The sequence below is a fragment of the Salvia hispanica genome, chromosome 1 (assembly GCF_029641045.1).
Source record: "Salvia hispanica isolate PSC_SH4W2 chromosome 1, Shi_PSC_v1, whole genome shotgun sequence".
NCBI lineage: Eukaryota > Viridiplantae > Streptophyta > Magnoliopsida > Lamiales > Lamiaceae > Salvia > Salvia hispanica.
The window spans coordinates 68,824,751-68,846,950 of record NC_142692.1 but is presented as its reverse complement, the minus strand read 5'-3'; the positions used below and the strand labels follow the sequence as shown (position 1 = coordinate 68,846,950).

The window sequence follows — 22,200 nt, the reverse complement described above, 5'->3', positions numbered from 1 at the left end:
ATCACTATAAATGAAAGGGATTGCCGAAAAATTACATAAAATTTGGTCACATTTTGATTCGGCTCGTAATTTTGAAAATCAACTAAATAATAAATGAAATAAATTTGGTCTCAATATTCAATTGGGAAACATTTTGATAAAATTGTACTCCCTTCGTTTCATTAATTTTGAGTTGTATTCCATTTGAAACATCCTATTGCATACGAGTCATTTCTTTTTTTAGAAAAATTTAACTTATTCTGTCAATATGTCTAATTTCTTCTCACTCCACCTGACTGATGAGTATTCTTACTTACTTAAATAACTGAAAATAATGTCTCAACACTAATGAATATTCTCATTTCACTTAATTAACTACATACTTATTCCTTAATCTACATAATCATAAAGAAAGCGACATAATTTAATTTAAAAATATTTCTCAAAATACATAACATTCATGAAAGTAAATAATCAACTATATTCTTAATTTTTGTTTACAGAACAACGAAAGAAATTAGCAATAGAAAAATAAAAGTAATTTAGACTTTCTAAATTGAATTTTGTTCTATTAAACATTGAAAAACTAACTTGTTAGCAGATACATTGCACAACATGGCCCAAGACAACCACAGCATCTTGAAAAGAGAGTACAAAGAGAAGCAAGATCAAAAATTGATGAAGGCAACATTCGCCGCCTCCGAGCCTAATACGCCTGCCCCGTGACGGAGTGTTATGTCCCGAATATATGTCTATGGACAGGCTGGGCGTCGAATGTGCCAACAACCTGCGCCCATGGCTTGTCTATGACCACGAGAGAATTTTTCGACAGATGTTCAACAAATAAAACAGGGTCTCTAAATGCACAAATTTCGAAGTTCCTTTTACCACCGTGCTTAGATTCTAATCCCTGCAGTTTCCGCTTAGGCTTACCGTTGCTGTGCCCCTTTCCTGTTAATCCCAGACCATTTGCTAAGTCGGTGTCATCGTCTCTATCGACAGGCATCCCAAAGTCGATCAAGCACATAGCCCTGGGACACCAGAACTGTCAACACAAGAAATGGAAATACAGAAAGCAGAAATAAAGACAAACATGGTTGTCCGTGTTCCTTGAGGCCTTGAATTGCAACTACTCGACATTATATTGCGTCTAATGCATAACAAAAGAGTAATACAAGAAAAACTACACGTGGAGCTACCCTATAATAACTACGTCTATCACAAAAAACTAAATGTGCAAGTATAAGTTATCTAGCTAGCTTACAGCTCTAGAAAAGAAAATGAACCCAGTTCCTTCCAGTGCTTGGGTTATGGAAGAAGGAAGTGTGTCTTCCAACTTCGTGTAAGGTTTCTAGCCTCTACCAGTTAATAAAGTCAGCCTAGGTCACTAAAGCTATTATGGTAACATTAGTTTTCATCGTTATCTCAAATGTTAGTTTAGTAACTTTAGATAAGGGAGATTGAATTTACCTGGGACTATAGACAATAACAGAAGATGAAGCTGAGGATGGGGGGAACGAAAGACCAATAACTTCCCCAGGAAATTCTTGATATCTCCTTGGCAGAGAAAATGTGTGACGCATGGACCACTCCCCCAACTGTTTAGCCTCCACATCTAATGCATAAACCTGATTTGAAGAGGTGGAGACGATGAGAATGTTGCTATTTTTAGGAGTAAAACCACCAGCAGTAACCGAAGCTCCATCCAATCTTGAGATGAACCAGTGTTGCCTGTACTTGCCAAAAAAAAACAATTAGGAATTTAGATTCATCTTTTCTTCATACTACATGCTTCCAGATCACCAATAAATAAAAACAGGGTATAAGGGTTGAAGACACAATTTGTATTTCCTCAAGGTACATTAAGCCCCAGACAGATTTTTGGTATAAACTATAAACGCACCCCTAGTGTTCCTGTCACTGCTTTTCACTAATACTTGTCTTGACAGATTTTTTTTTTCTTGTAGGGGGGGGGGGGGGGTGAATGCATACCCAAAATTCCTTCCAAATTAAGTATCATATTAGTTCTTTATATTCTCTGAAAAATATATATTTAAACTAAATTTATGTGTTACAGTGTTAGCATTAGGGACAGAGCTGCATATCAGTATGAATATAACAGAGCTGTGAAGGCATTAATAAATTAATATACACAAGAACCTATTGAACATTTCAACTAAGATCTGACATCTTTTACACACCCACTAGTAGCTAAGAAGAGAAATTAAGTTTGACTGACATGCAGTCAATCGAGAGAACTTGATTCATACCCAATATTCAAATAGAGAAAAATGCCATCAACCATACCTTAGAGTCTCAAGGTTGAAGACATAGACATCTCCATAGCAGTTGACAGCAGCTAACCACTGTCCATCATTACTTGTAAACATTTTTGTAATGGGAGGCTCACTAGGTGGTAAACCATCAACATTGTCCTTCCGGCAAGGAGTGAAAGCATGGACAAGATTCTCGCTTTCAGCATCTACAACCTACAACATGATTAGATGCATTCAGAGAAATAATAACAAAAATATTCAGCAAAAACAACTGGGAACTTGATTCAAAATAAACTAGCAAGATAACATCTCATTTACTTGAGTCTAGCAAGAAGGTTTGAGCCAGTGAGCCCTTAACATAATTCAAACTCTTCACATGATCAACTTGAAAAACATATCAAGTACCTTAAATCTAAACATGGTAAGTGACAATAGATAATTAAAGAAAATTCATTATCTAGGCCAAAACCTTATAAACTTAGAATGTAAAAAAAATGTAATGATCCATGCAACAACTTTTAACATAAACAACTAATAAGAAATGTAATTACTAGTGATAATGTTGTTAACTATAAGACGAGACATCAAACTAGTGAAAGCCAACACAAACCACAACATGAATAAAACTTGTGTAAGTATAAACTGCAAAAGAAAGTGCAGAATTTCAACATTATGTTCATATCTGCAGTTCACTATGAATACCTATTTATATGTTTTTGCAATACTGTGGAACTGAGGAATATGTAGTTGGGTAAAATATTAAGCTTTTATATTAGCATCATTTATCCCTTTGGATAAAAGATGGTTCTCAGGAAATCTAATGCTTGAATTTTAGTAGGAATCACTTTGTTTTCATCATATAGGTTGGGATCAGGTTATACTTAAAAAGTATTCCTTTATTCTTTTTTTCATTTCTATCTAATCGATATATGGTCTCTAATCAAGTATGCCCAACCAACAAAAAATAATAGAAAAAGCAAACAGATATCAATGAACAAGAAAAAGGAAACAGAATACATACATATATTTTTCTGTCCTGCCCAGCTAATATTAGTCTTGAAGAGTCAGAGCTGAAAACCATGAAATGGGCAAATGGCAATCTCTGAGGGAGCTTCCTTTTATCTACAGCCCAACCGCTGCCTGATTTGGTTCTTTGCAAAGCAAATAAATTAGGTCTTACGTGATCTGAGTAGGCAATTAGCGTTCCTGATGAAGAGATTGTACTGCAGATGATCTTCCGAGAAGCCTTGCATTTAATTCTGGCCACTAAATCAGTGCGCGCAGACCCAGCAGACGAGCTAGGACTGATATCAGTTGCACCACCATTTTGCAATCGCACACAAAAGATGTCTAAGAAATTTGCAGACTGAGCCAAAAGCAATGGAGTCTGATTGAAAAGTGTTTTAAGAACAAGTTGCATTGGCATTCTCTGTGGTGCAGGGCATATGTCATGAGGAGAATACTTAGTAAATTCCTTTACAGAATATGCAAAAAGTTTCGTGTCGTCGCCTGCTGAGATAAGCATGGGCACACCCAAATGAGCCCATTTATGGTAACTAAAATCAAGGGGCTTGTTTGGACCTCGTGACCTCTTAACCTTTTCATCAGGAGGAAGATCTGCCGATAGGAAAATAGGCACATTAGCTACCAGTCAGAATACTATAAGAAGAGAGAAGGTGATACAAAAATTAGAACTATGCACGCCAACCTACCTTCATGGCTAATAGGTGTAGCTAAGGTCAATGCCCTTACATCATGTGTATGAGATCTCACATAGCCAACATAGATCCATTTCTTGACATCTGGGACAATTTTTTTATCACTAGAATCAACAGCCTCAGTAGAAAGTTTATACAGTATGATCTACAAAAGGAAGGCAATTATCATAAGTTATAGTTTAACCAAATTACAGTATCAAATAATCATCTGCAAACATTTTCACCAAGGAGCGATCATTTCTAAGTAAAACAACTTATTAGAAGATTGAATATTTGATGACCAATTTTCAAGGCAAGAGTTGCTGTGAGTTAAACCATGATGAAAGAGTAGAAAACTGCCAAAACCACAACAGGCATAAGAAGCATATGAATATACCTGACCATCAGAACCAGCAGAAAATACTATGTTATGGGTGGGAGCTGCAGCTAAGGCATTTACATCACCCTTGTGATTTGAATGTGCCTGCAGAAGTGTTCCAAACTGACCATCCCAGAACTTCACGCTACCAGAACTATCCCCACTGGCTATAGTTCCACACCTGATACCACAAAACGCAGACACAAGCGGACACCCTGTTAGTAAACAATGAAATTCCAATATTCAATAAAACACAGCACACAAGCAGAAATACAAGAGGAGCAATTTGACCCGCTCTTACCTTAATGCAAGTAATGACCATATGCAAAGATCATCATCACCACCCAGACATCCATGACCAACAGTTATTCTGTATATCTCCTGAGCCAACTTAGCATCCCAACACCTTATGAACCTGAAAGAAAATTATATAAAAATTAATGAGTTATCAGAAACACAAAAAACCACAAATATATTAACAGTCTAATGAAACCCATACAAGAGCTAAAGAAATGCTAAACATTCACGAATAAAGAAGACCAGCATACCCATCGCTACTCCCTGAATAAATCCTACTTCCATCTGAACTCCAGGTTACACTAAGTGTGCGCCCTAAAAAAGACAGAAACAAAGGATAAGAAACAATCATAAGCATTTTATACACCAAAATGACATTGACCAAAAAGCTTCTCAGTCATGCAGGGGCTTGAAGTCTCACCACTGACCCTAGGCAGCGTTCTATTATATACAAGTTCTTCTGCATCAGAAACACGATAGATCCGGACACAGCCATCATCGCAGGCCATTGCTAGTCTGGTACTTTCAGTATCATTTTGCTCATGAACCAGCGCCACACTTTTATCATCATCTTCATCTTCACTAGTCTCCACATCATCAACTTCACTGGTAATTGAAGGGCTAGTCTGACCATTCTGATAATATTTTGCTTCCCGTCTCACATTCAAATGATTGCATGGCTCCGCAGCAATTTGCCAAATCGAGAAACCAATAGAATCTAGAACTGTCTGCAGCAGTACAAAGCAAAAAAAGCCAGCAACCATCAATAACTTGACCAAAACACCTAAAATCTTTACAGACACGCCCATTAGCCCTACACCTCATAAAATTAATTTGGAGGTCTAACAGATTCTTACAGACATTAACATATCGACTAAATAAATTATACTGAGCAATATGGAGTTCTTTGCAGAATCCCAAATTAACCATTAGCTCTCATTAGTTACAATCAAGCTACATTATGGTATCATACTTATCTAATACCAAACCTTATCCCAATTTGTAAAACTGAGCTCCTAATTAAAGTAGCTGATATGTCACATTGAATCATCCAATACATAACAGAGAAAATTAAATGATAATCAGCATAATTAAGCTGCAGAAGTAACCTTCTGTCTCAAGCCGAACAAATCCCACTCCGAAATCGACCCATCAATGCTGGAAGACAGCAATCTCCCCAACGGTCCGCCCCTCGGCCCGGACTGACACCACACCAGCGAAGACACTCTACAATCAGGGTCCCCGTGTATCGTCTACACACGAAACCGAAAATTAATCAACATTTTCAGCTAATTCTCAGCTCAATTACACCATCATAAAAGCATAAAGAGCAGAAATATTACAAGCTGACAGTGCCAGCCCACGGAGCCAGGGGAGACTAGCCAAATTTCCACGGAGCCGTCGGCGCGCGCGGCGGCGACCTGCGAGCTGTCGGCGCTCGTCGCCAGAGCTAGGACCGGCGATGGAGTCCAATCCACCGAACTGATTCGGTGGACTTTCACCATTTCCGCTGATTTGAATCGTCAATCAATCCAGATTTTGGGGGAAATTAGGGAATGTGAGGAATTGTGCGACTCAGTAGAGAGAGAAGCAAGAGAGAGAGAGAGAGTGAAGGCGGGGACGAAAGTAGGGTTTAAAGAGGGCAAAGCGTATCATTGTGCCGGGTCGGGTTGGATCCGGCTACGATTTCCGGGTCTGCAAAAGCCTGCTTTTGTGTTTAGTTTAGGCCCATATTGTTTTCGACACATTATTAGATACTGTTAGTACAAAATTTATAGCATAATCCTCGCTTCGATAAATGGGATAGTAATGAATTATATTCGCTGTGTATGTGTATGTGTTCATGTATCAACGCATATGTTCATCCAATCACTAACTTGTACGCAATATATATTATGATTGCGATGTATACCCACCTCATTTATTAACTCACCAACTCTATTGGTCATGCATTCAATAAAGGTAGACATAGATGGCTTCTAAAAATTGGGGAGTGGTGTTGCAGCGTCTGTACACACAACTTCATTTCAGTAGGCTTCTTCTTTATGTCGTTATACACTCCAAAATTTATATGTAAAAGTATGCAAGTTTAGTCTAAAACAACGCATTTGTAAAGGGAGTAAGAATGACATCTTACCAAATAGCTTATGTTTATTTTCTCAATTCAAGTATCTTTCAACGTTTACCGCTTGTGAGTTAGGCTCTCGTGACACTTTCGAATGAATTATTGGATTTTAGGGAATAAATTATAGAAATATAATTAAAGTTTTATGCCTTAGAATAAAAAGAATTCACATTTATAAGAAGAATGTTAGTCTTGGGCCTTGACTGTATTTTGGGCCAATCATTTTTTTTTAAAACTATGAAGCATTAAACTATGATAGTATTTCTTGATCCTTTTCCAATCAATCTCATTAAAATTATAGTTATATTATTGATTTCACCATTGAAATCTCCCCAAATAAGTTCAACTTCCTAGTGTGTGTAGGATACAGAGTAATAAAGACAAAAATTGTTATTTCAGTCCCAAATAAATGAAAAATGACATTTTACACTTTTTTATACATTTTCTAGGGACCGTGTGAACAAGAATCAGATAATTAAGGGACCAAATTTGAATTAACTCAAAATATAAAATGCAAATTACCGGAAAAAGAAACAGCATTCCCTATTTTCAGACCATGAATTGATTACCGGAAACGTGAGATCTGCTGCCACAACCACACTCCTTCACTAACTCCCACGTTAACTAAACCCTAAATCCCCAATTTCCAATCCTCTCTCTCTTCAATTTCACGTTTCCTGCGTCTTTTCCTTTTTCTATTGTCTACTTAATCAATCGAAATCGAGCTGTTTTCAAGCACCGGCGGAACGGTTGATCGCAATTTGAAGAAATACTGGAGCAGCAATGGATGATGCCTACGCCAGATCAGCCAGCGAGGTGAAGTTTATTGATGCTCGATCATCTTAGCTTATTGCAGTTTTGCTTTGAAACCATCGAATACTCGTCGCCGTCTCAGATCAATTAAGCAATGCAGTGTAGAGTAGTGGATTCCGGCTAAAGTTTTGGATTTTTTTAATTTTGTTTTATCAATCTTCTCAGTTAGTTAGTGTGAATCGAATTGAATTGGTTTTGTTTGTCCTTTTCTCAGATCAATTAGGCAATGTAGAGTAGAGTAGTGGAGTCACAGTTAAAGTTTTGGATTTGTTTTTTATTTTGTCAATCTTTGCAATTAGTTTTCTGCAATTCAATGAGGTGATGGTGGGATTGTTTGAACAGGTTTTGGAATTTTTTTCTGTGGACCCGACCAGAGGCTTGACGGACTTCCAGGTAACACTTGCTTTAGCATGATTTGATTGATGTAGGTTTGTACATTGAATAAACTGTTATGCTAAATTGAGACAATATGTGATTCAATCTCTGATGTTTTGCCTTTTCAGGTTGCAGAGCATGGTAGATCATATGGGAAAAATGGTTAGTGTGTCATGTATAATTTTCTGTTGTTATAGCTATATGTTTCAAGAAAAAAATAGGGTGGCATAAGGTTTATCAATTGCATTCATAAGTGTTCGGTGTGATGTGGAGGTGTTTACCTGGATGAATTTGCATTGAAGGGATCTGAGTGGAAAGACAATGTGGTTATATGCTAGTGAGATTGCTATATTACTTAGAAGAGACCTCAGGTTGCTGTGACCACGGGGCTTGCATGCAATTGGATTTAGCTGATTTCTTTATTGTGTAGAATTGTTGGATGCCCTAGATTAGTAGATTACAACTTTGACGAGTGATATGGAATTTTGGGTAGGGGGATGTAAGTCCTATTAACTCAGGAGGTGAGTATGAGGAGAAGATAGGAATATTGTGTGATGTATCATGTATGAGAATATCTGGATTCTGGGGGCAGTTTTCAGTGATAAATATACCCAATTTCTTGAATCTCTCTTTTGACTTCAAATCGTGGTGTTCATATTCCATCAAATTTGCACGAGCAAACACTGGTCTGGGGATCTCTTAGAGAACTCGTGTTTCATTTGTCATCCTAGTTTATTATATTTATCTTTTCTTGTTTCCTCTTTTTTGTTTGTAGATGTAGGAGCACTTATACAATTATAATTCTTGAAGCGACCTATAAGGAATAAACTTAGAATGTATTTTCTCTAAAGGGACAAAATAGAAGACTAGAAATGGAATCCAGAATTCAAAAGAAAAGAACTTTAGTAGAAGTTGTCAATTCTCTGAATGTATTACATAAGATAGTCCTGGATGAATAATTTGCATTATGATGTTAAGCAATTTTTGAATAGTATTTGAAACTTATTGACGTTTTCGTCTTATTGACTTCAGTTTTATTGATGATGATCTATAATCATGTGTATATCATACTCTCTAATTACATTTTTGTTGCACTTTGGATGCATGTTATATGCTCGGCTGCAGTGCTACCTCAAGAGAAAAGTACGTCAACCTCTAATCTACTCTCACTATCTTCGCTTTCGTGCTTGCACACACAGACACAACAAACATAGATGCAGTCTCACTCTGTGAGTCCCAGACTCACACACAGACATACTAGGCATATTTATTTCATGTATTGTTCCCCCTGCAATGATTTCACATTATATTATTTTGGTTATTAAAATCTAGTTAAATAAACTGCAACTAGCCAGAGAACCAAACTGTAAATCTGTTTTTAAGAATTTAGAGCTAGTTTATCACCTTGAGCTAAGGAGGAACCAAATCCTGATTACATGGATATCTTTTGTGCAGCTTGTCAATGGAAAACCAAGCTATGGTGTGGGGAATATTTAGCATAATTCTTTCTCTTAAAACTAATATTTACATAACAGCATTTGGCATCCTCATCATTGTTTCTCAGGCAAAGCAATAAGTTTTATATTTGCTGTGAAGTCTGCCTTCCTCGTTGTCAAGGACTATAATCCTTTAGCTAGATTGGTGTAATACATTGATTATTGGACTGTAAGACATAGGCATATGTTTTATATCCTCTCATACAACTTACCTATGAATCATTAAAACTTTAAATACTTGGACTTAGTGATTTGTAAAGAAGATACAGGTGTCTTTATCTGTCTCATAATAGATAGTGGATTGCGAGAATATCCAGTTTCACGAATCTAAAGACACTTGCTGTATGAACTCGTCCTTGCTTTGTTGGTTTGAATCAATTCTGGAGTTGAATAGGGCTTCATGTATTAGCTGAACGGGACGATAATCACGATACTGATTTCTGACATTGATGCAAACAGGCACTCCTTTTTGGCGACTGGTGTTGAAACAGTTTGATGATTTACTTGTGAAGATACTAATTGTAGCTGCCATAGTCTCCTTCCTTTTGGCCTTGGCTAATGGAGAGACAGGGTTATCTGCCTTCTTAGAGCCTTCAGTAAGATATCATAATGTTTCTCAGTTACTACAATTTACATCCATTTATAGCTTCATTTGGACATGATATAGATGGATGCTTATCAGATGCTAATGAGTGTCTTACGCCCATATTTGATGTGATAGGTAATTCTCATGATATTGGCGGCAAATGCAGCTGTAGGAGTAATCACGGAAACAAATGCTGAGAAGGCCCTTGAGGTTAGTCTTAATTTCCAACAAGATTTTGGACATTGGAGAAGTAAAAGAAATTAACACTTGATACAACTGAATTAGAAGAATCAATACTCCAGATAAACATTCAAACTTGAAAGTTCCTGATATTGTTAAGTACTATTAAAGTGTGTAGGCTTCGTTCATTTTGTGTAGGAGAGCTGTATGTGTTTAATATCAAATCGCATACGCACTTACTTTGAGGACTGTTATCGCTATAACAAAAGAGTGGTTCTTCAGCACTGGATCTCTTGTAACCATGTTTGAAGTGAAAAGGCTTGTACTTAATATAGAAATTAAATATGGCTGGGATTACTAAGACGTTAATGTACTGATATCTTTCTGTCTAAGGCTAACTTCTCTACGTTTCACTTACTAAACTTAAATTTTGCGTGTAAAATTTTTTACATCCTGCAAGTTGAGATTTCTTCTGCCAAAGGCTTCTGGTACAATAGCAATTTGTAAATGCTAATGATACCCAGCCTACTTATGCCTGGAATATCTGCAATAAGTTTTTGCTCTGGGATTTTGACCATTCCCCCCATTTATCCGAAATTTAATGAGGCATCTCCAAATAATTAATAAGGTTCAGGATCAAGTCATTCGAGGGATCATGTTACAATAACATCAAGATTGACAAAAGAGCATGAAATATTTATATCAAATCTTTAGCTTCCTTCATGTCGTGATCACTCGTCGTTGGTTTAAGTACCTTTTGCTGGTATGCAGGAACTACGTGCATACCAAGCTGATGTCGCAACTGTCCTACGAAATGGTAATACAAATTCTTATGATATATCAGTTATCATGGAAGTCTGTCATTTTATTTATGATAATAGTCTTGCACAGCTTTTTTTAAAATTCATAAATGGTCGAGATAATTCACATTTTCATAAACTGTTAGGTTGTTTCTCTATCTTACCGGCGCCAGACCTCGTCCCAGGAGATATTGTAGAAGTCAGCGGTATGATAGTCATTTCACTTTTACATTTCTATACAATTGCAACTTTATGAATTTATGATCAGAGAGTTATAACCTCGCCTCACCCTTTCCCTCTCTCCTCACCCCTCTTTTTAATTTTTGTCAATCACACAGTTGGTTGCAAGATTCCAGCAGATATGAGAATGATAGAAATGTTAAGTGATCAATTACGTGTCGATCAAGCAATTCTTACAGGTACTTTCATTTCTAAGAAAAAGAATGACGAATGGTATTAACTGATCTGACAATATATACAACTCTGTTAATGGCATGGCCAAGGAAATTTGTTGAGATCTGCTCCTAAATGGGTCTATTTGTGCCAATTATTAGATGAACTTTGATGATTATACTTATGTAATTCATCATTTGATTCGTGGCTATAATATTTAGTGCATTGTCAAACTGTTAGTTTTATATCATTTTGAGCTAGCTCAGGAGCCTACTAATGAATCTGTCCATAAGTTCGAGTTGAAATGCCCAATATTGTCTAGCTTGTTCTTGGTTCCTTTATATTTGAAGAGCCTTCTTTAGGCAAACTATTGTTGAGCTAAAATATGAATTGGTCACTTGAGGTTTAGTTCATTAAATGTTTTTCATGGCTGGAATTATGCTGATGCTTTTTGTAACATTGCTGCCACTCACTGCTATGCTAAAATGTGCATATAAAGTTTCTTTTGCTTGCTTGGATCTATTTTCCTCATTTTACTCCTTTATACTGATTAACGTTAATAACAACCTTCCTTGGACCTCTCAAAGGTGAGAGCTGTTCTGTGGAAAAAGAACTGGATGCTACCAACGTGACTAATGCTGTATACCAAGACAAGACAAACATTCTATTCTCGGTAAAATCTTGAAAGCTTTGTATTCATTTCATAGTAGGAGCCAAATGTTTGTTCTTATGATCCTTATACTGTCAACATTTAATACTCCCTCCGTCCCTGAAAAGTAGTATGAACTATTTCCTTTTTAGTCGTCCTTGAAAAATATGAACTTTCTAATTTTGGAAACTCCTTTCTCTCTAACGAAGTGGGACCCATTCTCCACTAACAATACTTTAAAAACTTTTTCTTTCTATCTTTCTCTTACTTTTCCAATTATGCATTAAAACCCGTGCTGAACCAAATGTTCATACTCTTTGGGGACGGAGGAGTATAACATTATGGTTATTACCCATTTGTGTTTATAGCAGGTGACAGTTAATTGTGTGGTTTAGTTTCATGCTTGTCTTTGCAGTGAACTATTCCATAAGTTGGTTGAATTGCTTCGTTATGTGTACTAAGACATTGGAACATCAATATATCTTTCTTGAAGCAATCAGAATGCAGTTGAGAGTTTATATGTTGGGCTCTTGGATTCAACATTTGCTTTCAACTATTTTCCAGGGAACAGTTGTAGTTTCTGGAAGGGCGAGAGCAGTTGTTGTTGGCGTTGGCTCTAATACTGCTATGGGAAATATACGCGATTCCATGTTGAACACTGAAGATGTGAGCACTTTTATCCTTTTATTCAAGCAGTTTCTTTGGTAAACAGGTTAACTATTTTTTTACCTGTAGAACATATATTGGATGTATCTGGCCTTTAGCATCTGGCAATTTCTGTAACATGCTGAAAAAATGCCAGAAAGCAGTCAAAATCAACATATGTTACCTTTCAGACTGTAGTCAAGATGATCATACATGATCTTTTGGTCTACCGTCACGTTGTTTGTAAATATTTTCAGTGGACATGCATTAAATGCTTCTAGCAATGTATTCATGCATGGACACTTGAAATCCTAATCTCCTTTACTTGGCTACTTTATGACGCAGGAAGCAACACCACTGAAGAAGAAGTTGGATGAATTTGGCACTTTTTTGGCTAAGGTGAACTACATGTTACTGCTAATTTTAGTCCGATAACTTGTTTCCGTTTAGAATGTTATAGTGTGCAAAATGGGCTATATTGTGGCTTCTAAGATTATTTCCTCAATCTAGGTTATTGCAGGCATATGCATCTTGGTTTGGATTGTTAACATTGGTCATTTTCGTGATCCTGCCCATGGAGGCTTCTTACGAGGCGCGATACATTACTTTAAGGTATATTGATGTATTTTATTTTGGATGGTCTTTCTTATTCTGATGCTGTACAAATGAATTTTTGAGTTTTGGTCACTGAAAGTTTTACTTAGTCTTTCCTGCCAGGCTGGAGGTGGGGGTTTGGGGTATGAAGTTGGTGTTGAATCTAACTGATGGCATCGGCCATCAATAATTTTGCATGTACTTATTGTGCTGAAACCTGAACACGTTCAATCATTCTTTCAACCTTTCCTCTATTTCTTTGACTTTCTTCTTTTGCTGTATACTTTCCTTTCCTCTCCTCTCCTCTCTGGCTTTCTGTCTTATTAAATGTGCTGCATATGGGATGCAATAATAATTTTGTTGTGAACCATCAAATGTAATACGAAGTCCATAAAAAGTTATATAGTTGATCCTGTATCTAATCCTATTTTTTAAAGCATGTTGATGTTTAATTCTAATTGTGTGGATAGTTATTGACATTTATCCGTTTAATAGGTTGCACACTTGCATGAACTACACCTAATACTCGACTTATCCAATTTATCTCCAAATAATTTATGTAATCTTATTTCTTTGGCATCAGCTTCTGAACTTTGTGTCTGATGAAACTGTTTACATTTGGTTTTCTAGATTGCAGTTGCTCTTGCGGTTGCAGCCATCCCTGAAGGACTGCCTGCTGTTGTTACAACGTTAGTTCTTTATTCTATTTTACATTACATGCCATATGTACATCAGTGTTCTCTTACTGTTTTCCCTGAGAAGAGTTGGCAAATGTGGGAGGTTTCCTCAGATCGGCCTTGATAATGAGTTGCTGGACTAATCACTGAATTTTCTGTGTGTTACCTGCTCTGTATGATTTGCTATATTACTAAAACGGATTTGTGAGAACTTTTATTGGGCACACCCTGGTAGTTCTATTTCTGAGTATAACCAATGCTTTCCTTTACAAATTGGCACCTTTGCTCAGTAATATTAACTGTTCTCTTTTTTGCTGTATTCTACTCCCTTGAGTGTCTTAGATACAACAAATCAAAGTATAGATGTGCTTTATCTGTTCTAGTATCCATGAGAATACATCTTGCTAAAAATCTAAGGTGTAGGCCCTATGACAAGTATTTAGATGTCTTATGGCGTACATGCAAAAAAATCACTTTGTGACTCATGCAGTTTGGCTATGGCTTTACTAGGTTATTGTCTTAGGTATGCTGGATACGATAGTCATTCAGTGTCTCACTTTCACACTTCCACTCAGTAGTGTCTCACTTTCACACTTTCACTCAGTAGTTTTAATAAAATTGCTGATATATTCACCTGTGTTTTTTTAGGAAATGCTGATTGTTTCAAATCCTTGCTTAAGAATCAGCTTGCTTTTCACCTCACACATCTTAATTTCTCTGGGTGTCAACAGGTGTCTAGCTCTTGGAACTAAACGTATGGCTCGGTTAAATGCTATAGTAAGGTCATTGCCATCAGTGGAGACCTTAGGCTGTACAACAGTGATTTGCAGTGACAAGACTGGTACTCTGACTACTAATATGATGTCTGTCTCAAAGGTACCAACTAACACACAATAAATCCTTCATTCTTCTGTGACTTCACTTATTTTCCTGTTAGCTATACATTGTCAAAGGTTGAGGAGGGGGAACATGTGGTTTGGAATATTTCTCCTTTATTAGGTTTGTCACAAGCTAGATATTTGATCAATTTCTCTACACATGTTTACCACTTAAGGTTTCACATAATGCCCGACCTATTCCTTTTTCATATTTTCCCCCATCAAGCTTCAGTTAATCTCCCCATGTGTTCAAGTATGCATATACTTCTTTGCACTATTTATATGTACAGCCCATTTTCTTACAACTACTTTCATTGTAAAAGTCGATTCAAAGGACATTGCTAATTCAGATCACTAGGAGTTACCCATTATTGTGAGATCCATTGCGATTTTGATATCGAAAGCTGATTGCAGATGGTGTCAGCCTTCCTAAAGAACTAATATTTGGTATGATATTTGCTTCCCCTTTATAGGTGTCTGTGCTTCATTCTGCAAATGTTGTTCCTGTTGTAGCTGAATACACTGTTAGTGGCACCACATATGCTCCAGAAGGTACTATCTCCGACAGCAGGACAGATGTGCAGGTAGTTTTCTGCTCATAACATTAGGTTTGTGTTTGCTGAATAATTAAAAGTTTAATAGCATTGTTCATCTCGAAAATTCGTTCATTCTTATAAACATATTTTTATTTAGTTTGATATCTTCTACAGTGTATTGATGTTTCTGATTGTTGTCTGAAATTTGTCTACTCTGTACTTTGGTATGCCATATGGTCCCAGATTCTCCTGTGCCTTTGCTTGATTATTACAAAAAATTTATTAAAGGACATATGCACCTTTTTGCAATTCCCGCTTTTTCCAAATTCTCTGTAGGCCATGTCTAGGTTCTAGGTGGCCTTTCTCCAGTCCCGCCTTTCCTAAATTCTCTTTCTCACTGCCTGTTTTTTTTTTTACAATATTGAGCTTCTCACTTATTTTCCTTGATTTTGACTTTCTATTTTTATTTTGGCTTTATCATAGTTACATAATGAAAACTTTCATGTTTATTATTGACTTATTTATGAGTTCTTCTTAGTGAAGATTTATCTTGGACCTAATGCAGCTTGGGCTTCCAGCAAATTTTCACTGTCTTCTACACACAGCAATGTGCTCTTCTCTTTGCAATGAATCTGTTATTCAATACAACCCAGATAAGAGAAGTTATGAGAAGATTGGTGAGTCAACTGAAGTAGCTCTTCGTGTACTGGCTGAAAAGGTTGGTTGCAATCTTATGTACTGGTCCTAGTGCTACAACTTGATATTCTATATTCAATAATGAACCACCCTTCTTCTGTTTAATTTTTCCGATTTCATCATATTCAACAGATTGGCCTTCCTGGTTTCGACTCTATGCCCTCAGCTCTCAACATGCTCTCCAAGCATGAACGCGCATCATACTGTAATCGGTATTGGGAGAACCAATTCAAAAAGGTTTGTTCATGCATGTGTTAAAGAAGCCTCTCTCAAAAAAAACAAACTTCTTTGTCTTGGTTAGACCATTTACTGCTCATATTTATGTAAAGTTGTATGGGTTTAACTAATGTATTTTATGCTTGCAGATTTCAGTGTTGGAGTTCACTCGTGATCGAAAAATGATGAGTGTGCTTTGTAACCGGAAGCAGATACAGATTATGTTCTCAAAAGGTGCTCCAGAGAGTATTCTTCCTAGATGCACAAATATCATGTGCAACGATGATGGTTCAACTGTTCATCTAACATCGGAAATCAGGGCAGAGATAGAGTCGAAATTCCACAGGTTCGGTTTATCTTTCCATTGACTGACATTCCCTCTATTTATTATATTTGTGTTGAAATGGAAAATTCTATCTCTTGAACTTCGATAAATATAATTTTTTGTAAGCCGGATAACTTGATAACAAAATTAACAAGGAAATATCCGCATTCTCTCTTGTGTGTATCAGTGGTTGAAACCATTAATCAAATGCATGGCTGAATGAAACACCACCTATCTAGTTATGGAACCTGTTGTCCGGTTTTCATTTCTGGTTTAATCAATCATAGTTGTAAAATGCAGCTTGTCTACATGCCTTCAAATTTATTGATCTCACATAATTCTGCTACTCAAACTGTTCGCTGTCTTCTCTGTGATGATTATTGCTCTTATGGAAAGACACCATCTCTTGTCTATGTCAGTTTTGCAGGAAATGAAACTTTAAGATGCTTGGCTCTAGCCTTGAAAAGGATGCCTCTGGGGCAGCAAGCTCTGTCCTTTGAGGATGAAAAAGATCTAACATTTATTGGGTTGGTATGCTATCTCTTCTGTATAGCACATTTCTTTTCTGGGAAAGCTGTATTCGAAATACCTTAAAATTTGTCGTGGTTGAATCTACTGATAGAAGTTATTCTTCGTTGAATTTTTTTACGGGTGGTCACTTTCAATTGATAATTAGGTTTGCATTCCCATTCTAACATTCTTATCCTTATGTCTTACACACAAAAAGGTTGGCATGCTTGATCCACCAAGGGCGGAAGTACGAGATGCTATTCTTTCTTGCATGACCGCTGGTATACGTGTCATAGTTGTTACAGGAGATAACAAGGTAGGGCGACATGATTATTTGTTCAGTGATCCTTATCATAACTTGCTTGGAGTTTTCATCTTTCTGTTATAAATTCACCAAGACTTTGTGTGGACTTGTGAGATATATAGACTACAGCTGAATCATTGTGCCGAAGAATTGGTGCTTTTGATCATTTGGATGACTTTTCGGGGCTTTCCTACACTGCTTCCGAGTTTGAGAAACTTCCAGCCATCCAGAAGACAATGGCGTTGCAGAAAATGACAATTTTCACCCGGTATTACCCACATTTGTTTTCAGCCATGTTTATTTCCTAGGGGGTTCAGTATCAAGTATCTCATGCTACATGATTGGCCATTTGCACGAGCTTCTTGTTTGTTTCGTACTTTTGAAAAGTATAAATATATTCCAATTCTTTTTCTAGGGTTGAACCATCTCACAAGAGGATGCTCGTTGAATCATTACAACATCAAAATGAAGTGGTAAACATGTCGCTTTTCCTTACTTTTTCTTTTTCCCCTGAAGACAGAATATGTGGCAATACTTCTGCAATCTGCAAAGTTCTTTTTGTGGGGATAATTTTGAGGGCTTTTCTGACTCTGACCTTGCAAACCCTGTCCCTCAGCCGTCTTTCACAGACTAGTGAAATAGTATATGCTTAGCTGAATAGTGTATTTTACTTCATGGTGAACTGTGACTAGTTACAGATTGGATGCTTTGTAATTGGATGCTTGTTAAAGGGACTAACATTGATCTTTTAAGGATTTAGTTTTGTTTTTGTTGGTTAACCCAATGCTTTGCTCATACAATTTTTTGTTTTGGTATTTTGGTCAGACATGCTAGACAGGATCTCCTCTTGTTGCTGATATATCCCCATGACACTTGATTGCTTGATGGTGGCCTTGGTTATGTCACCAAATTAAAAAATTCACGTCATCAATGAATTCTGTTTTTCTATAACTTAACCAGTGGTTATGTCCAGTGAGCCAAGTGTATTTATTTACGTTGATGTTACTGTTAGCCAGTATCAATGCATGCCTAAGGTTGTTCTGTCCTTGCGCTTCATAAATGTCCTCAGTTATTCTCCATCAATGGTCTCTATTCGTAACCTGATTTCGCTTTCAAAGGTTGCAATGACTGGAGATGGAGTCAACGATGCACCTGCATTAAAGAAAGCAGACATTGGCATTGCCATGGGATCAGGCACTGCAGTAGCCAAGGTATTCTCTTTTAACAAGAAACTCCATCTTTGTTTTATTCAGTCTTGGATAAGAGCTGGTAGGTGCTATATACTGAATTGCTATATGTTCACAGTGGAAAAGATCATTCTCCTGTTTTGTCTTTTCAAAATAAGCTAAACCTGAGAGGATGCAACCTTCTGAATTAATGTTTTATTTCATTTTCAGAGTGCTTCAGATATGGTTTTGTCAGATGACAATTTTGCTACAATTGTTGCAGTAAGATATGCACCTCTGATTTTCTTCCATTGGTTTTTTCACTTTTACCATTTGTCAGCAATGTACTATTCTCTGATCAGGCTGTTGCCGAAGGAAGGGCAATTTACAACAACACGAAGCAGTTCATCAGATACATGATATCATCCAATATTGGTGAAGTCGTTTGCATTTTTGTAGCTGCACTACTTGGGATCCCTGACACACTTGTGCCTGTGAGTTTGTTTGCTTTCTCATTTATTGCCTATCTATTTCTGGGGGTGGGGGCTATTTTAATCTTTCATATCCTCATTGCTTTTTTATTCTTTTCCCCTTTCACCCTGAATCCTTTTATTTTACACAGACTTAGCATGGATTTATTGTGAATGATTATGCTTTTTTACCACCCTCAAAACTTGTTCCATATAATCATATTACCTCTTATTCCTTTTCAGGTCCAGTTGCTATGGGTGAATTTGGTAACAGATGGCTTGCCTGCAACTGCTATTGGCTTTAATAAACCGGATTCTGATGTTATGAAGGCAAAACCTCGGAAGGTAATATGGATTTATTAGTTCGTACTTCGTGACTCGAGCATTGTTAGCCTTCGTTTTGTATGCCAGAGCTGGATCATTAATTTATTCTTTTAATACTTTGTTCTGTTTTTTCTAAGTATCATTTGCCATTCTATGTTTATCCATTTCGAACAAATAAACCGACTAATTCGAACAACACTGATGTTTTTGCCAGTAGAAATGCCTGTTTTTATGAAACCTCAGCTCTTAGTAGCTGTTTTCTAGATGAAAAATAACTGGTTGCTGCACTGAAACCTCAGCTTATAGTAGCCGTTTTCAATAAGCTACACACCTATAAGGTGTGAGTGATTATGTTAAGCTGTGCGATCTCTGCAAATGATATCAATATTACTAATACTTGTTTACTTGTGGTACCATTGCAATAATTCAAGATTTCTTTTGAAATGAGGTTTTCTCATCTTTCTGCAACATGTTTGTATGCCAGGTCAATGAAGCTGTTGTCTCTGGGTGGCTCTTCTTTCGTTATTTAGTTATTGGAGGTATAAATGGGTGTTTTACCTTACTGTCTGCTATTTCATAGCTGCTATCTTTTTTATTTTTGTTTACCTCGATTGTTGGGCTTTTAGCCAAATTGGAAAATGCTTATTTTATTTGCGGGACAAATGTCACAACTTGAAAATTAAAAGAAATGCTACGCATGAAACAATATAATGGTAGTCATTTATATACATTGCCTTCTAAACTGCATATGCAATGAGATTATGAGAGCACTCCGAGATTGAATGCTGAGTTATTGAAAATTAATAGGAACTGGGAAGTATGACTAAATTTCTGATACCCAGTATTCAGATGTTCTTAGTTTTAGTATGGAAACATTTCCTTTTTATATCTAGCAATATCATAATCCTGTCAATAAAATCAACATTGGCTGGTGCAGTTTATGTTGGGCTTGCTACCATTGCTGGATTTGTGTGGTGGTTCCTTTACTCTGATAATGGGCCTAAATTGAGCTATACAGAACTGGTAAGTTCCATGGAGCAACAGTGTAGGGTCTTTGTTCCCTTTCTTATAATGTTTTTCCATGTTCATGGCTTTGTTGCTAACTTCTCTTCTCTTCAACCTCTACACTACTGATATTTGTTGCATTCTGATTTACTTTCATTTTTTACCATACAAATTTTAATAATTGCTTCAGTGGCCCATCGTGTTATGTGAACAAGAAAAAATCAATTTTATCAATTTTCAGAGATCCAGTTCCACAATACACCATCCTTATTGGCCTTTGAAGTATATGTCCAAATCGATTTTATCAATTTTCACATGCCAATCACATTGAAGTTGAGCTTGTTCATTATACTTCAGTACTGGAATCTCCTTCCTTTCCTGTTTATACTTCATGAAAAACTGTATCTACTCAGTATATGCCAATAATTGCTTCTATTGCTTGAATAATGTTGTTTGTTGTAGCACAGTTAGTATTAACGTACCTTTCATGCTTATTCTTCATGAAAAATTGTATCTACTTGGTATATGCTTGTTTGACTAATGTTTCTTCAAACTACAGGTGAATTTCGACACTTGTTCCACAAGGGAAACAAGCTATTCTTGCACTGTGTTTAGTGATAAGCATCCTTCAACGGTTTCAATGACTGTACTTGTTGTCGTTGAGATGTTCAATGCACTGAACAACCTCAGTGAAAACCAATCACTCTTGTGAGTACCCATCTGTAATACATTCTCTAGTAGTACATGTTTTTCTACTTTTGGCAAAGTAGTGAATTCGAATAAAAACATCCTCTTACATGGCTGAATCTGCTTGTGCTCAACTTCTAGAGTCATCCCCCCTTGGAGTAATTTATGGCTTCTCGGATCAATTCTACTGACAATGTTGCTTCATGCACTGATCCTCTATGTGGCACCTTTATCAGCTCTCTTCTCAGTAAGTCTATCTTCTCCATCTTTTTTATAAGCCGACCATCTCTAGTGTTTCCGACGTTACTAAAAACTGCAATTTTCTGTGCAGGTGGCGCCTTTGAGTTGGTCTGAGTGGACTGTTGTTTTATATCTTTCTTTTCCGGTGAGCATATGCTCTCTACAGAATTTATTTTATCCTCTAATAATTCATTAATTCCACATTTTGTGTGAATATCCTGAAATAAGACACATGCAGTCTCATTTTTACAGTAATAAACTTGTGTTTGATATCCAAACTTGTTCTGCAGGTAATAATAATTGATGAGATATTGAAGTTCTTCTCGAGAAGCTCAAGAGGTAACTTTCTTCCAGACCAACGTTTTCATTCCCGCCTACAACTTCTTCGATTGCAATTCTGACGTGTAGTTACACACACCACAGGCATCCCGTTCAACTTAAGATTGAGGAGAATGGATTTGCTACCAAAGCAGGAAGTGCATGCCAAGTGATGGATTCTCGACGTGAGCGCTCAAGAACTGCCGGCCTGAACCTTTTTTGATTGACAGATTTGCTGCAGCCAGCGAGTGATTCAGCTAATTTAGAGACCATATTCAAGTAGATGTATGCCTTGAATTTCTTTGACAGCTTAAAGAAATATATAAATTATACATAACTATCTCTGGACTATTGTTTCTTTACATTTTAGAGCTACTACCTTAGCGTCAGAAATTTTCCTGTTACATCATGTTAAGGTTTGGGGACAATCTCATATACTAGTACTATATATGATTAAATTTATATACATTTTAATCTACTAGCATATTCAAGTAGATGTATGCCTTTGTCCATCATTAATTGCCCTATTATGAATTTTAAGAAATATGGATGAAAAAAGTTTAT

General features: G+C 36.7%; 2 protein-coding genes across 2 annotated transcripts; one reads left to right on the top strand and one right to left on the bottom strand.

Moving 5' to 3' along the window:
- Positions 1–436: 436 nt before the first annotated feature.
- Positions 437–6,235, bottom strand: LOC125222096 (WD repeat-containing protein PCN-like). Its single transcript, XM_048124537.2, has 11 exons — positions 5,972–6,235; positions 5,738–5,881; positions 5,050–5,356; positions 4,880–4,943; positions 4,633–4,746; positions 4,350–4,512; positions 3,968–4,118; positions 3,277–3,872; positions 2,287–2,468; positions 1,450–1,710; positions 437–1,010 (listed from the first exon to the last, which is right to left on the bottom strand). The coding sequence occupies exons 1-11, from the start codon at positions 6,131–6,133 to the stop codon at positions 713–715; spliced, it is 2,442 nt and encodes an 813-aa protein (XP_047980494.1). The 5' UTR covers positions 6,134–6,235; the 3' UTR covers positions 437–712.
- Positions 6,236–7,291: 1,056 nt separating this feature from the next.
- Positions 7,292–22,120, top strand: ECA3 (endoplasmic reticulum-type calcium-transporting ATPase 3). The gene is made up of 34 exons (XM_048125217.2): positions 7,292–7,569; positions 7,909–7,959; positions 8,070–8,103; positions 9,067–9,084; positions 9,897–10,033; positions 10,159–10,233; positions 10,975–11,020; positions 11,150–11,209; positions 11,342–11,422; positions 11,984–12,069; positions 12,610–12,711; positions 13,036–13,089; positions 13,201–13,302; positions 13,915–13,973; positions 14,693–14,837; positions 15,313–15,423; positions 15,941–16,093; positions 16,204–16,308; positions 16,437–16,633; positions 17,032–17,143; positions 17,340–17,438; positions 17,549–17,694; positions 17,842–17,899; positions 18,545–18,637; positions 18,824–18,874; positions 18,955–19,086; positions 19,306–19,407; positions 19,871–19,925; positions 20,324–20,409; positions 20,951–21,099; positions 21,220–21,325; positions 21,410–21,463; positions 21,609–21,657; positions 21,742–22,120. Exons 1-34 carry the CDS (start codon positions 7,537–7,539, stop codon positions 21,807–21,809), a joined length of 3,009 nt encoding a protein of 1,002 aa, XP_047981174.1. The 5' UTR covers positions 7,292–7,536; the 3' UTR covers positions 21,810–22,120.
- Positions 22,121–22,200: the final 80 nt, after the last annotated feature.